General features: G+C 39.8%; 1 protein-coding gene across 1 annotated transcript in view; it reads left to right on the top strand.

Annotated features, from left to right (window-relative positions):
* IPO11 (importin 11) overlaps nt 1–15,778 on the top strand; it is a 185,194-nt gene that overhangs the window by 104,015 nt on the left and 65,401 nt on the right. The window contains exons 25-26 of the mRNA XM_056112106.1: nt 11,335–11,430; nt 12,090–12,203. Coding sequence (XP_055968081.1) covers nt 11,335–11,430; nt 12,090–12,203 — 210 coding nt within the window. The remainder of the gene's footprint in view (nt 1–11,334; nt 11,431–12,089; nt 12,204–15,778) is intronic.

The following is a 15,778-nucleotide window of genomic DNA, read 5'->3' as shown; positions in this document are numbered from 1 at the left end:
AACTCGGGTCAACCATATTTAGCTGTGTGCAAGGCGAACGCCCTACCGCTGTGCTATCGCTCTAGCCAGTAAAGTCATTATAAAAACAGCTTGTTCTGAGTCATATGGAGTGGCCACTATGAAATTCATTTAAAAAGTGATATTTTTTAAAAGAAGATTACTTTGTCCTGTTTTTAATAGTTCTCTTGAAAAAATAATTAGAAGCTCTGTGGTTTGGCCAGAAAATTGTAGACTGAAAGTTCAGCTGCCAGAATCAGGTTTTGTCTCTGCTGTGTGAAGTGAGCAGGTAACTCTTTGCTCCTTGCTTTCCATCTGTAAAATGGGATTAAAACCGTGTCTTTTACTTAATGCTACAGTGAAGATTACATAATTGTGTATATATAATGCACTTAAAACAACGACAAGCATGTAATCAGCTAACATAAATAGCAAAAGTAATTTTTATCTAATTATGTAATTTCACGGTGATCTGGTGGCAGGGAGGCTGGTGCAGGCCACCTTTCAGAGGCCAGATCATTTGGTTGTCCTGATCTTTGACTGTAAGGTATTTATTTTACAATAAATTACAAAATGAGTTACTTTTTTTTACCTTGTCCTTTGACCGCTTTTCTCAAGAACTGATTACTTAAAGAATATAATATTACAGTTCTGATGTTTAGGAGATGATTTGACAAGTATGGACCATTACTCTTTTATCTTTATCACCAACTGTACTTATTTAGCACATTCTGAAGAACAAAAAACATCTTACTATGGAAAATTTATATAGTAAATATCTGAGATATATATATATTTTAGAAAAATATCTATTTGCCTTTAAAGTAAAAAAAAGGCAGTGTCACTATTTGTCCTTCATATGTACTTAATATTTTGACTGGATGATTTGGCAAAAATCTGCTGCCGTTCAGCTACATAGTATGATATTTGTAACATTTAACATAAGTATAGATTCAACCACTTTCTTCTTAGTATGCCAAAAGGTCGTTTAAATAGGATATAAATATATTAAAGTTGGCAAGCTAGAAACATATGACTGTATTTTCATATGAACATGGCCACCACTAAAACTTTATATTGATTTGAAATCTCGGAAACTGGATTTTATTACTAAGTAAGTGGCTGAGAATACTAAGTATGATGAATAAATTACTTGGTTTTATGTAAAGGATGGCTTTAGGACAATAGGGCTTGTAAGCCTATAGTTAAAAGTTGAGAGAATGCTGAAATTTTTGACGTTTTTCTATTCTCAGAATTCTGAAACTGTAATAATAGTTTATATTAGCTCATTATTTTCATTTTCAATTCCTCTAGATACTATTCCTTAACATAGTATGGTATATCACATCTATGATATGTTTTTGACTAAATGTCACTATTAAACTTATCCTGACAGTATCTGTAAGTAGCTTCTTTGTTCTCTGAAGCAGAAAATTGCAATGTTATGAAAATTGGATAGAGAGCAAGTAGACCTGATTTAGGAGCAAATGGTTAAGAGCAAAAATAGCTTTATTGTAGTCCATGACTAGGAACACATTACCTAGATGAAATAATACTGTTCTAAAAATACTCAAATTTAAATTGTTGAGATTTCTTAAAAATTTGAAGTTTGTTGATACACCATTTTGAGTTTAGAAATACTATTTTTTATCATGATCTTATCAAGCAGTGGTGAGCTAAGTTGCTTTCATTCACTGTGATAATACTTTAAGATAAAATATTTTAATATTTATAAGTAAAATTACCTGCCACATGTTTTTAGTATACAATATCGAATTAATTTAATCCTCACATAAACCTGTGACGATGGTACTGTTCTTTTCCCCATTTTTACAGATCAGAATTAAATTACAAAGTGGTAAATACTTTGTCCAAGGTCACACAGCTAGTAAGTATTGTAACTGGGATATAAACGTAGTAATTTGGACTTCAGGAATGCTCTTTTCCATTATATATCAAATAAATGCAAAATAAGAGAATTATTTGCATGTCCGTCACAAATGAAAAGTCTGCAGTTGTGATAGGGATTTTATTTTATTTTATTTTGGAGAGCTACACCCAGCAGTGCTCAGCAATCACAGGTAGCAGGGCTTGGGAAACCACATGGATTTACCGAGGATCAAACCTGGGTCAGCTGTGTGCAGGCAAGTGGAATAGTACAAGGCCCGCTGTCCGGTGCTCCGGACCCATTGGCAGGGATCTTAAAGCTCCGTCTGTGGTGGATGTATTCAGAAAGGGGATAAATTAAAACCCTGTGCTGAAGTTGAATCTGTAATAGCAAAATGCTCATAAAAAATTAGTTATCGGCAGTCGAAAATCAAGTGAGAACTGTATAGCTTTAGAAAAGAATGAAGACAAGTTCTGGATACAGATTTAAAGTGATTTTGAGACTATAAATGAAAAACGGTCCTTAGAATTGTCTTATTTCTAAAGAGTAAAACAGCAGTGGAAAGATCAGCTAGGAAGAGTTGTTACCTAGTGAATGAAGAGGCGGAGAAAAAGGATGGATCTTTGAGGGTGTTTATCTGTGTTGTGTATGATTCAAAGTATAGTAAAAGTTGATCATAAAGATGAAATACAGTGTAGGTGGCATAGATGCCTGACAAAAATGTCCAGGGATTTTATTTTATGTTATTTATTTACTTTTTCCTTATTTCGGCCAGATCCGGCGATGCTCAGGGATTACTCCTGGCTCTCCACGCAGGAATCACCCCTGGCGGGTTCTAGAGACCATATGGGATGCTGGGGATTGAACCCTGGTCAGCTGCAGGGAAGGCACGCACCTTGCCCAGTGTACTATTGCTCTGGCCCCTCAAGTAGTTTTCATATTTAGCGCTTGACTTGTATATTCCTGGTAAGCTCGACAATACAAAGGTATTGAAAGAAAGATAATGAAAGAAAGATGTAAAAAAGTCAAGGAAGTGATACAAGATATTGTAATTTTTAAGTTAAATTTGCTGATTTTGTAATATTTACCAAATACCACATTCACTGTATATGGAGAGAAAAATACTTAGCAAAAATAAGTATTTTTACAGTGACAGCAAAGCACTAGACAGCCTAAGTAGTGGTCTCTGAACACTTTCTGCATCTTTGACCCTGGACTTTAGACTAGCGGTAAACCAGGGAAACTTGGGAGACCGCTTTGTTCCTGGACAAAGTGAATGAGGTTCCATTACTCAGTTGGAAGGAGTTCTCACTCCAAATGATGGCACAGTTTGAGCCTGAAAGTAAAACGAGGCCAAATGAATTCAGTTGTGTGATAATCCACCCCCTCCGTCAGGGTAAGCTATGAGTGAGATTCTGTTAGCATTCTTATCAAAAGCACCACCACACTTGGTGTGGGACTGAACACGAAGACTGGGTGTATTTTCTAAGACTTCCTTGTTGTTAGTAAACTCAGTTCGTTTTCTGTATCATCTTAATCAGTTCTACACTCTGATTTTTCCTTTTCTTTTTTGGTTTTTCATTTGGGGTCATATCTTGAAGTACTCACGTCTGCTTCAAACTTGTAATGAGAGGGCTGAATTCTGGGTTTCTGTGTGAACTCCAGCCTCCAATCATCTTCCAGAAGCCTCTTGATTCTTTTCCACAGCCTTTACTTCCTACTCTGATGGCAGAATTATTATCATTACTATTACTAGGGGATTGTTATCTGTGCTCATGGCTTACTTCTGGTGTGCTCAGGAGATCATGTGTAGTTGCCAAGATTAATTCTGGTCTGTTGTGTAAGGCGGGCATTTTTTCCTACGATATCTTTGGCGTCAGCAGAATTATTGTTTTCTGTTTGTTTGTTTGGCTCATGGCTTACTCCTGGCTCTGTGCTCAAGGATCACTCCTGATGGGCTTTGGGGACCACATGGAAATGGAAGGGATCAAACCAGGTCGACCACATGCAAGGCAAGCATCTTCCCCATCAAATATGGTGTGGTAATTATGGAAAATGGGTAGGGAGTGTCTTCTGATGTGTCGTGTGGCCGTAGTATGGCCCCAGAATTGTTTTTTGCATACACCTTTTTGAAAATTGCTTTCTTCTTTCTTAGGTATAGTTTTTAACATTATTAAATACCAAGGCCCCATTTTAGCTTTGAAGTGATAATATAATAGTACTTTCGAATATGAAGAAAATGTATCACAGTAAGCTGTTCTGTATTGCTGATCCATATTGAGGGCCGGGGCTTTGGATCGGTGTTTTGTTTACATGTTTGTATGAATGAAGTGCGTGCGCAGAAGCAGCCACTGGCTGCTGATTGTATATGCCTGCCTGTCTTGGAGTGCCATTTATGTGTTATCTGTTATCTGTTATCTGGCTGCTGGTTTCCCTTACCCTTGTGGAGGATGATCACTGACTCCCTTCACACACCTTCTATTGTTCATTCTCTAAGTAGTTTTCAGTATTTAACTACATCACTATTCAATGTTTACACTATAATTACTGCATTCCTATTCAAAGGTGGGATCTGTAGTTGCGATTGCTTTTGTTCTTTGGCATAAATCTGTGTAATTACTGAGCTAAATTTTCATTGTAACTTTGATTGTTCGGGGGTTGGACATGGCAGTTCTTAGGGCTTACTCCCAGCTTTGAGCGCAGGGATCATTCCTGGTGGTGCTTGGGGAACCTTATGCAGTGCCAGGAATTGAATTGGCATATGCCTTGTGCTCCTTAACCCTTGTACTATTTCTCCGGCCATCGTGTGATTTTTGATATGTACTAAGTTCTTTGCAGTTGTCTCTATTTGATATATTTAAATACACTAGTCCATTAGGCATTTTTAAATAACTTTTTTGTGGGGACATACTAGGCTATGCTCAAGGGTCACTCCTGGCTCTGCACTCAGGAATTACTCCTGGGGGTGCATGGGTGGTCCATACTGGATGCCCGGGATCAAACTCAGGTTGGCCACATGCAAAGAAAACACCCTACCCATTGTGCTATCGCTCCCACCAGGTATTTTAATTTTCTTGAAACAGTTTCTTCCACTGCTAAACCCACTTCTGCATTCTTGCTGTTCTTTTCTGAAACTTTTAATTTTTTTCCTATTCCTGATGTTCTGGGATTTGATAATGATGTGCTTTGCTGTAGGGTTCTTTCATTCATTGTAATTTGTACAACTGAGTTTGTACAAACTCTTTAGTTTGGAAACTCTGAAACCCAGCCTACTTGACTGATTCAGGTATGAGAGAAGGTCAGTTGCCCATATATACATAGTTGTATATCTAACAATGTTTCTTAAATATTTTATTCAGTCTTAGCTATGCTTTCCCCTGCTTTTCAACAGTGTGATTGTGCTTATTTCTGGAGGTTTTTTTTTGGGGGGGTGAGGGGCACGGGGTGAAGAGAAACATGATACAAATTGAGATGCTTTTTAGTTTTTTTCATTGCACACTTAGGTTTCAGTTCGAATCTGAAGCCAAAAAAAAAAAAGAAGAGAAATCTGAAGCTAGTTACCTCTTGAGAATTTTTTCTTGTAAGTTCCTGTATTCATCCTTTATTCTGTGTTTAATTTTTTTCACAGTTATTGTAAAAAAACTGCGGCCAGGGGGTGGCTTCAGCGGTTCTTCCCCTGGCTGCCCAGTTCTTGGGCCCCCCCCCCCCACCCCCCCCCACCCCCCGGCCGATCCCCCCCTCCTTGGGGTGGCCCGGGCCCTGGGGCAGACAACAGAGGAAGTGAGGGCCAAGTGGTGGATTGATCATTCACTCCTGTCTCTCTCTCTCTCTCTTCTCTCCCGGGCCCCAATCTGGAACCCCTCTCTCCTGGCTCCGGCTCTGGATCTCAATCTCGATCTTCTCTCCCCAGCCTACTCTTACAGTCTAGTTAAATCCCCAAACCATGAGGGGTGGGCTTACACATAGGTTTGGTCACAATAATCAATAGGGGTAAAGTTCTTCCCCTCAGGGGATGCTGCTTCTAGGACAGATTCTCTCTCTCTCTCTCTCTCTCTCTCTCTCTCTCTCTCTCTCTCTCTCTCATTTTTATTAGTGAAACACTATGAGGTACAGTTGTAGACATACAAATTTTTGTGCTTGGGTTTCAGTTATACAATGATTGAATACCCGTCTCTCCACCAATGCGCATTCTCTACCTCCAATGCTCCCAGTATTCCACCCCCCACCCCCCACCCCCCTATCCCACTCCACCCCTGTGACAGGGCATTCCCTTTGGTTTTCTCTGTCCTTCTTGTGTGCTGTGGTTTGCAAAAGAAGCATTGAGTGGCAATCATGTTCGGTATGTAGTCCACTTTCAGCATGCATCTCTCATCTTGGGAAGATCCTCCCAACACCCTTTATTTGGTGCTCCCTTTTCTGTTTGAGCTGCCCTTTACCGTAGCATGTGCAGCTGGCCTCCAAGCCATGGAGTGAACCTCCTGGTACTTATCTCCGCTATTCTTGGGTGTTAGTCTCCGATTTTGTTACTTTATATCCCCCAGATGAATGCAATCTTTCTATGTCTGTCCCTCTCTTTCTGGCTCATTTCACTTAGCATGATACTTTCCATGTAGTACCATTTGTATGTAAATTTTATGACTTCATCTTTTCTAACAACTGCATAGTACTCCATTGTGTGGATGTACCAAAGTTTCTTTAACCAGTCATCTGTTTTCGGACACTCGGGTTTTTTCCAGATTCTGCCTATTTGAACAGTGCAACAATGAACATAGAAATGTAGATGTCATTTTGACTGTACTTTTTTGCCTCTCCGGGATATATTCCCAGGAGAGGTATTGCTGGATCAAATGGGAGCTCAATTTCTAATTTTTTGAGAATAGTCCATACTGTTTTCCAAAAGGGCTGAACCAGTCGGCATTCCTACCAGCAGTGAAGGAGGGTCCCTTTCTTGCCACATTCATGACAACACTGGTAGCTTTTGTTCTTTCGGATGTGGGCCAGTCTTTGTGGTGTGAGATGATACCTCATTGTTGTTTTGATCTGCATCTCCCTGATGATTAATGATGTAGAACATTTTCTCATGTGCCTTTTAGCCATTCAGATTTCTTCTTTGGAAAAGTTTCTGTTCATTTGATCACCGCATTTTTTGATGGGGTTGGATGTTTTCTTCTTGTAGAGTTCAACCAGTGCTTTGTATATCCTTGATATCAACCCCTTGTCAGATGGGTATTGGGTAAATATCCTTTCCCATTATGTAGATTGTCTTTGTATTCTGGTCACTATATCTTTTGAGGTGCAGAAGCTTCTTAATTTAAGATAGTCCCACTTGTTTAGGGCTGGAGCGATAGCACAGTGGTTATGGTGTTTGCCTTGCAAGTGGCCAACATGGCCAACCCGAGTTCGATTCCTCCGCCCCTCTCGCAGAGCCTGGCAAACTACCGAGAGTATCTCGCCCGCACGGCAGAGCCTGGCAAGCTCCCCGTGACGTATTCGATATGCCAAATACAGTAACAGTTGTCACAATGGAGACATTACTGAGCCCGCTCTAGCAAATAGACGAACAACGGGAGGAGAGTGACAGTGACAGTCCCATTTGTTTATCTCTGTTTCCACTTGCTTGGTCAGTGGAGTGTCGTCTTTAAAGATACTATTAGCCTCAATATCGTGGAGGGTTTTGCTGACCTTGAAGAGAGCATAGAGAAGTAGTTACAAATAAACGATGTACCTTATGGATTTTTGCCTGATGTTGAGATCTTTTTTGTGTTTTTTTTTTTAAATTTATTTATTGAATCACTGTGGGGAAAGTTACAAAGCTTTCAGGTTTAGGTCTCGGTCATGCAAATATCAATCACATTTCCCTTTACCAATACTTATTTTTCACCACGAAGGACCCCAATAACCCCCCACCCCCCATGCCTGTGGGGCAGATGAATTCTAGTTAACACTCTATCTACTTTGACTAGCTTCATTGTTTCGATAAAAGTTGCACCATTATTATTTAGACTTTATTCCCCCCCCCCCCCCCATCAGCCATGCTGAAAAAGCATTGTGAAATGATTTGCTTTCTACAGCTGGGTTCAAGAATTAAATGATGTCGGCCACGCAGTTTTGGATTTCTGCTATTTTATTTATTAACCCTGGAAGTATTTCTACTGAGAGTCAGATAATTAAGAGATTGGTTTCTGTGCTTCTGGGGCCGTGGCCGTGCCGGAGAGCTGCTCGTGGGGGGCAACTGGTGACCTTGGTAGGGCGTAAAGGATGGGCCGGAACGCCTGTCCCCCCATGAAGTTTCAGTCGCACCCCCACCCCCGGCTCAGACCTGCTCTCCACAAGGCTCCCATGCGGCCCGAGATCTTTAATTCATTTTGATCTTGCTTTTGTGCATAGTGTTAGGTCGAGGTCTAAGCCCATTTTTTGCATATGGTTGTAGGACAAATTCTCTTTCAACAGGACCACCCACCCAAGGGTGGAATCCCATGGTTGTGTTTTTCCTCTCCTTGTTCAACAAACATATAAGCATCCATAATATTAATTATTTTGTATGGACACAGTAAGAGGTGCATTAAGTTTATAGAATTGCTCTCCTGGGGTCATCCTGATCTCAGACTACAGTGCTCAGGCCAGATTAGTCTTTTTATCCCTAGCAGGGTCCTATTCTCGTTGTTACTTTTGGATCATGACAGCATTTGTCCATGATCAAACTCTTATAGTTAAGAATTGTGGCACTTTGGCCAGGCCCATCTCGATGCCAGGGTAACACATAGCTTACTGTTTGCCCTGGTTCCATCCAGTCCCTCGTTGGGACCCTGCTTTTTTGAGGGCAACTGAGGCTTAAGTTGAAGTAGCAGATGCCCGGGAATGAATAGTATCTGAAGCCAATTAAATTCCAAGTTACAAAAGCATAATATTAATTGTCTTCTTGTGTCTTAACAAAAGAACATTGCCTTAAAGTAAACTATTCAAAAGACATAAAGGTAAAGGGTAAAGGCCCTCCCATTGTTCATCGATTTGCTCGAGCGGGCCCAGTAACGTCTCCATCTTGAGACTTGTTGTTACTGTGTTTGGCATAATGAATACACCACGGGTAGCTTACCAGGCTTTTTTTATTTTTTTACATTTATCAGAATTTATTGTATTTTCTACACAGTGGATAAAATATAGTGTTTTTTTTTCTTTTTTTATTAGTGAAAAACCATGAGGTACAGTTATAGGCTTACAAATTTTGTGCTTGGGTTTCAGTTATACAATGATCAAGTGCCCAGCTTACCAGGCTTTGCCGCGCGGGCAAGATACTCTCGGTACTTGCCGGGCTCTCCGAGAGGGGCGGAGGAATCGAACTGGGGTCGGCCATGTTGGCTGCGTGCAAGGCAAATGCCCTACCGCTGTGCTATCGCTCCAGCTGGGGCGATACAGAAGCATAATATTGTCTTCTTGTGTCTTAACAAAAGAACATTGCCTTAAAGTAAACTATTCAAAAGACAAAGGAGAGGAGAAAGGCAATATTAACTTACAATATAAGTTCAGTGTCATAGAAAGATCTGACCTTACAAATTAACAGAAACTCATTAGGGGAATAAGCTGATTAACTGTTTGGAGAAGAGAGCATAGAGAAGTGGTTACCAATAAACAAAAGAATGGGAGCATTGAAATGGGTGTGACCTGATAAACCTAAACCACCCGAGGAAGGACAAAACAGTATTATCCTACAATTATGCCTGTCTGTCTTTAAACTCTTAGCATTTTAGTGGAATTGGGGGGTGGGAATTCCTCCTAAGTCGTGTTCTTGTGACCACTCTCTGTGATAGTTGACTAGCGGGGCCACCTGGCAGTGCCGTGAAGGGGTGAAGGGCATGTGGTGCTGGGGTTCACACTCGGGCCCTTAAGCATGCAAGGGATGTCCCCCTGAGCTGTCTCCCTAGCTTCTTTGGAGAATTTTAGAAGGGAATTGGGTTGACCACATGTTTACCAAGCAGATAGCCTTACTCCCAAATCATGGATAAAATACTGCCCTGTTACGTCTTCCTAGTCTTTATTTTGAATCTAATTAAAAAAACACTTTGATGCAGAGATTTAATTCCCTTATGAATCTCCTTTTGTTTACAATTAGAAATTGTATTTTTTGATGCTAAAAGATCTGAGAGAATATCTGTATCTCGGAGAGCACAGTGTTTGGTTCACAGTACATTGGAAATTTCCTTTTTGCTCAGAATTATAGAATATTGTCATTCAGGGGTGCTATTGGTGACATTGGCAATGTTTGAAAATGCAGTGGAGGCATATTTGATTGTCATAGTGTTATGCTTTTAGCATTTAATGAGCAGAGACCAGAGATGCTGAAAGTTTACTGAGCAGGGAATAATCCTGCACAGTAAATACTGTGTCTCAATCATGAATTCTGGTGGTTAATCTTGGGAAGCATTACTGGAAGTTTACAAGAAAACCTAGATCTATCTACCTTAAACCCAAAATGAAAACCAACACCATTCTCAAATGGTGTTGGTTTTCATTTCTACTAAAGTGGTGTGTTAGAGTTATTCTTGGGTCTCATTGCAGCTCCATCATCTTTCCCTTAAAAAATAAGCAAACTTATACAAGCAAGAAGATCCCATTCCACTTTGAAACTTATGGTCTCTATCTTCGTTGAAAGGGAAACCAATCTCATATAAATGTGACTTATATTTCAGAATTTTTACCTGTAACAGCTTATGCTCATGATTGAGTAATACTTTACACATGAAAGTTTTTCTCATTTAAAAAAATATATATATAATATATGTTTAACATACCCATTTTTTCCCTCTAATTTATTGATAAAGTTAGATGTAGCTTTATGTTTGGACTTCAGGAGAAAGGGTAGTTTCTGACTTTCACATTTTTTTTTCTTTTTGGGTCATACCTGATGATGCACAGGGGTTACTCCTGGCTCTGCACTCAGGAATTACTCCTGTCGGGTCTCAGGGGACCATATGGGATGCTGGGAATTGAACTTGTATTGGCCACATGCAAGGCAAATGCCCTACCTGCTATACTATCGCTCCAGCCCCAGCTCTCACTTTTGAAAACCACAACTTACATGTTTTCTGTCAGTTTTGGGTTGTTTATCTTTTTCCCCTTTACAGCTCTAGGGAACTGCCTTTATTAATGTAACATTTGTAAATTTTTATTGTTTATAATGCAAAGATAAGAATCTCACTAAAGCATTACCTTTATTATTAGAGTATGGTTCAGTTTAATTCTATGTAAGATGTATAGTTGTGTCTAAATTTAGAAATTTTACTTCAGGTTCCTGTTTTAATGGATTATCTTGTAAAAGTGTGTTCAGTGCTTGATTGATGTGCTATCTAGTATATATTCTCAAATTTGTGTGTGATATTTAATATGTTATATCTATGGCTTGCATAAAAGTTATTTGTGTTATTTAGTATTCCCTGTGTCTTTTTGATTTCTAGGTTGTGGAAAATACCCTCAAAGTAAACCCAGTATTAGGTCCGCAAATGTTTCAACCTATTCTACCCTGTGTTTTTAGAGGCATTATTGAAGGGGAGGTAAGTATTCTTAGGATAGTATTAGATTCTAAGTTCTAGTTCTAACTGTTCAGCTTAATTAGAAAATTAGTTCTTCTTTGTTAGAGGTATATGGAAAGCTTTTAAAATTATTAGACAGTTTTGAAGTAAATTAAGCAAATTTCAGAGTAGTTACAGCCTTGCCTTTTCTACATAAAAAGTACTGATCCATTGATAAGTCATTTCTTTAACTTATGCTTGCATATTTTTACACAAGAATTTGAAGTAGAGGAATGGCAAGAATAATTCTAGTTTTTACATGAGGCTACTGGTTATTTTCAAAGTGTACTCTTAAATAGATCCATATAAATATTATTTTAAATTCTTCTGCTATACCTTGGTATTTAATGTATAATTCTTCCATACAAATATCACATAGTAGAAGAACTTAAATATTAAATATTTGTCTCTGTTTTTCTCTCTGTATATGCGAGAGTATATAAATATATGTACTATATGTACATAGATACTTGATAAAGTCAGAATTCAGGAAAATATAAGCACTTCTTTAAAGGAAGAGTGGTATGAAGGAGATTATTATTATTCCATGGTTCTGTTGATTCTCACTTTGTTATGTATTGTTTAAAAATTGGACTTTTTCCTTGACACAATTTTGCATGTGCTATATTTTAATTGCACAGAGATATCCTGTAGTGATGTCAACATACCTTGGAGTTATGGGTCGAGTCCTGCTACAGAACGCTAGCTTTTTTTCTTCACTACTTAATGAGATGGCGCATAAATTTAATCAGGAGGTAAGAATTAGTTCACCTAAATGAAAAGAAATCTTTATCCATATAAATATTGGAAATCGTTTGATGAACTTAACGAGTCTGTAAAAGACTTTCACAGTATTTAAATATCTATGTTTTGTATATGTAGTAATTAAATATACCTAAACTGGGGAGTGAAATGTCTGGGAATGGGTTGTGGAGAGGAAGAAACATAGTCTGAGAGGAGAATTAGGCTGAAAGAGGTTTATAGAAAGAGGGTGCTCCCGGGGTGGATCTTACAGGCCTCTAGAGAGGCTAATGAAAGCCACCATCTTGTGGCTGAGGGTGGGTTTATATTGAAGTAAAGGAGGCTTGAGGCGGGGGTTGGCTAGCTAGCACCAAAGCAGGAGGCAGTCTTGTGTTGTGGGTTCCAGGAATTCTGGAGATGAGAAATTCTGGGGGCAGAGGGTCTTCAGAGTGTCCTTCTCTGGGCTGACTCAACAGGGAAAAGACAAGAAAAGAGAATCTGAATGGCAGTTGAACCATTACATTTTGCTGTCAGAATCGAGAATTTTATCCTGGATAGTCATGGAATAAAATTTTAATGATTGTTCGTGTTTGGAATTGAAAAAAAAATTTTGAGGTATAGTTTACCAGAATATTGGAATTGTCTCACAGTTATAGTGCTGCTACACCAATCTTTTTGCCATTGAGTCAAAGTCCCTCCACCACTGTCCCGTGGACCTTTCTTCCTCTTCACTTCCTAGTTATCACTTCTGTTGATAGTCATGTTTGTAAGTATTACTATTTTAAAAAATGAAACCGGAATATTTCACATGAAATACTTTTACATGACTCTATTTCACTCCTTTTGATGAACTTTTCATGCCATGCAGTGAGTCTCCACCGTAGTTTGGTGTGAGGTAGGGAAGGTTGGGCCACACACAGCAGAGCTTTGATTCTTTGCTCAGGGATCACTCCTAGGTGCAGTTTCGATGATGAATTGACTGCATCCAGGGCAAGTGCCTTAAACCTCTGTACGCTCTGCTGTCTCTCTGACCCACCATCATATTTCGTGTGTAAATGACTTTTCCAGTAAAGTTTTATTTACAAAGAATGGCCTGTAAAAAAAACCAGCCCTTGGAATAAATATGCAGTAGGTTCTTAAGTGATTGGGTTATTGGGTCATTCTTTTAAAATGCCTTTTTTTTTTTTTTTTTTTTTACATTTTTAAGTCAATAACTTGTTATAACTTCCAAAATGTAGACTGGTTTGTAAATGAAAGTTTGTGGTTAGTTGTGTAAACAAATATAAATATTTCCCCTTGAAGGAAAACCAGAATAGGGAAGTATTAAGTTTGAAATGCTATTTTAGAATTATAATAATCAGAGATTTTAGCCTTAAGTGAGATCTTTCATTTATTGATTAAATTTAACTGATGGGATCATGTTAAATAGCCGAAAGAGTTGCTTCAGTTGAATTTAGAAAAAATTTTCTGAATTATTTTCATAACAATATATTTAATGGTAATGGAGCCATAGCACAGTGGGTAGGGCGTTCGCCTTACAAGCGGCCGACCCGAGTTCGATTCCTCCGCCCCTCTCGGAGAGCCCAGCAAGCTACCGAGAGTATTCGATATGCCAGACACAGTAACAACAAAGTCTCCAATGGAGACGTTACTGGGCCCGCTAGAGCAAATCGACGATCAATGGGAGGGCCTTTACCTTTACCTTTACCATTTTAAGTCTTCATAGCAAACCGGTGAGATAATAGTATTTTTCTCTTAATCTCACACCTGAGAAATCTAAGGCTAAATTTAGTAACTTGTTCAGGTGTGCACAGTCTTAAGTGAGGGGGCTGGTATACATCTCAGTAGCCTGATTGCTCTCTCAGGACATATCCCAGTGCCATCCGGCACATCCTGGTAGTGGCACTTCTCCACTGTATGCTGGAAACACTTGCTAGAGATGGGTCTGGATGCATTTCTGCCAAAAGCCGCTGGGGTTTGAGATTTGTTTCTGAGTCTCTGGGATCATGGCCGTTAAGCAGTTCAGTCAGGAACCAGAGAGGCCATGCCTCCAATTATATAGCTGAGCCCGAGGTGGTTTGTGGGTGTGTCTCCCACATACCTAACATTTGGCCATTTACTTTCTTGGTAAACTTTGCCCCAAGTTTTTGGGGTCTGGCCAAAGGCACAGCAGCAATTTTGGGGTATCTGGAAGTCTGACGGCTCCATCAGACTGCTGATGCGCTCGCCTCACAGGTAAGATTGACCTGCTGGTGTCACCATACCCCTTTAGCTCAGTACTTTTAATGTGTTGATAATATTATTCAGTCATCACCACCATCTATCTCCAGAGTTATTTTGTTTTGTGGGCACATCCTGCAGTGGTGGTAATCCTGTGGCACTGAGGATCAGAATTCATGTCCCTGTCTGCAGCATATGCGCTGGTAGCCCTTTGAGCCATTTTCCTGGCTACTATCTTCAGAGTGCTTTGTCTTGGAAAAATCAACCTCTATACTAGTAAACAGTAACTCCTCCTTTCCTCTCTTCTACAAGCTTCTATTCTACATTCCACATTCAGTGAATGTTATATATGGTAGCACTGTAGCGCTGTCCTCCCATTGTTCCTCAATTTGCTTGAGCGGGCTCAATAACATTGTGAGACTTGTTGATACTGTGTTTGGCATATTGAATACATCATGGGGAACTTGCCAGGCTTTGCTGTGCGGGTAAGATACTCTAAGTAGCTTGCTGGGCTCTCTGAGAGGGGCAGAGGAATTGAAGTCGGGTCTGCCAGATTGGCCATGTGCAAGGCACACGCTCTACCCGCTGTGCATGTAATTTTATAATTAACATGCCACTTGGTATACTGTCCTGAAGATTCATGCTGGAGAATGTCAGGTTTTCCTTTCTTTTTCAGTTCTGAATTATATTTTTGTATGTATTTACCATGGGCTGGAGCGATAGCACAGCGGTAGGGCATTTGCCTTGCACACGGCCAACATGGCCGACCCGAGTTCGATTCCTCCGCCCCTCTCGGAGAGCCCGGCAAGCTACCGAGAGTATCTCGCCCGCACGGCAGAGCCTGGCAAGCTCCCCGTGACGTACTCGATATGCCAAACATAGTAACAACAAGTCTCATGATGGAGACGTTACTGGGCCTGCTCGAGCAAATTGATGAACAACGGGAGGACTGTGACTGTGATGTATTTGCCATATAGTAGATGATGCCGCTGATTGTTTACCTAAGAAAGGGCTATTTAGGAACCCTAGAGATGGTAACGCTGGTCGGGTACTTTCCTTGCACGCAGCCAACCTGGGTTTGATCCGCAGCACCCTATCTGGTCTTTCAAGCACAGCCACCCATGAGTACCCCTGAGCATGAGCCAAAGTGGCCCAAAAACAAAACAAAAAAAGGAATGGTTACTTAGGTTGCTTCCACATGTAGTTACTATGAGTACAACTGCTCTTATAAAGGGTGTACAGATATCATTTCTTTTTTTTTCATAGTGCACGGCCTAAGGCCTAAAGAGTATCAGTTGGTGTAGCATTGTAATTTAAATTTGCATTTCCCTAATGATTAGTGGTATTGAGTGTGCTTTCATGCTCTTAA

Source organism: Sorex fumeus, unplaced genomic scaffold (assembly GCF_029834395.1).
Source record: "Sorex fumeus unplaced genomic scaffold, SorFum_2.1 ptg000015l, whole genome shotgun sequence".
Taxonomy (NCBI): Eukaryota; Metazoa; Chordata; class Mammalia; order Eulipotyphla; family Soricidae; genus Sorex; species Sorex fumeus.
This window is presented reverse-complemented; position numbering and strand designations above follow the sequence as displayed.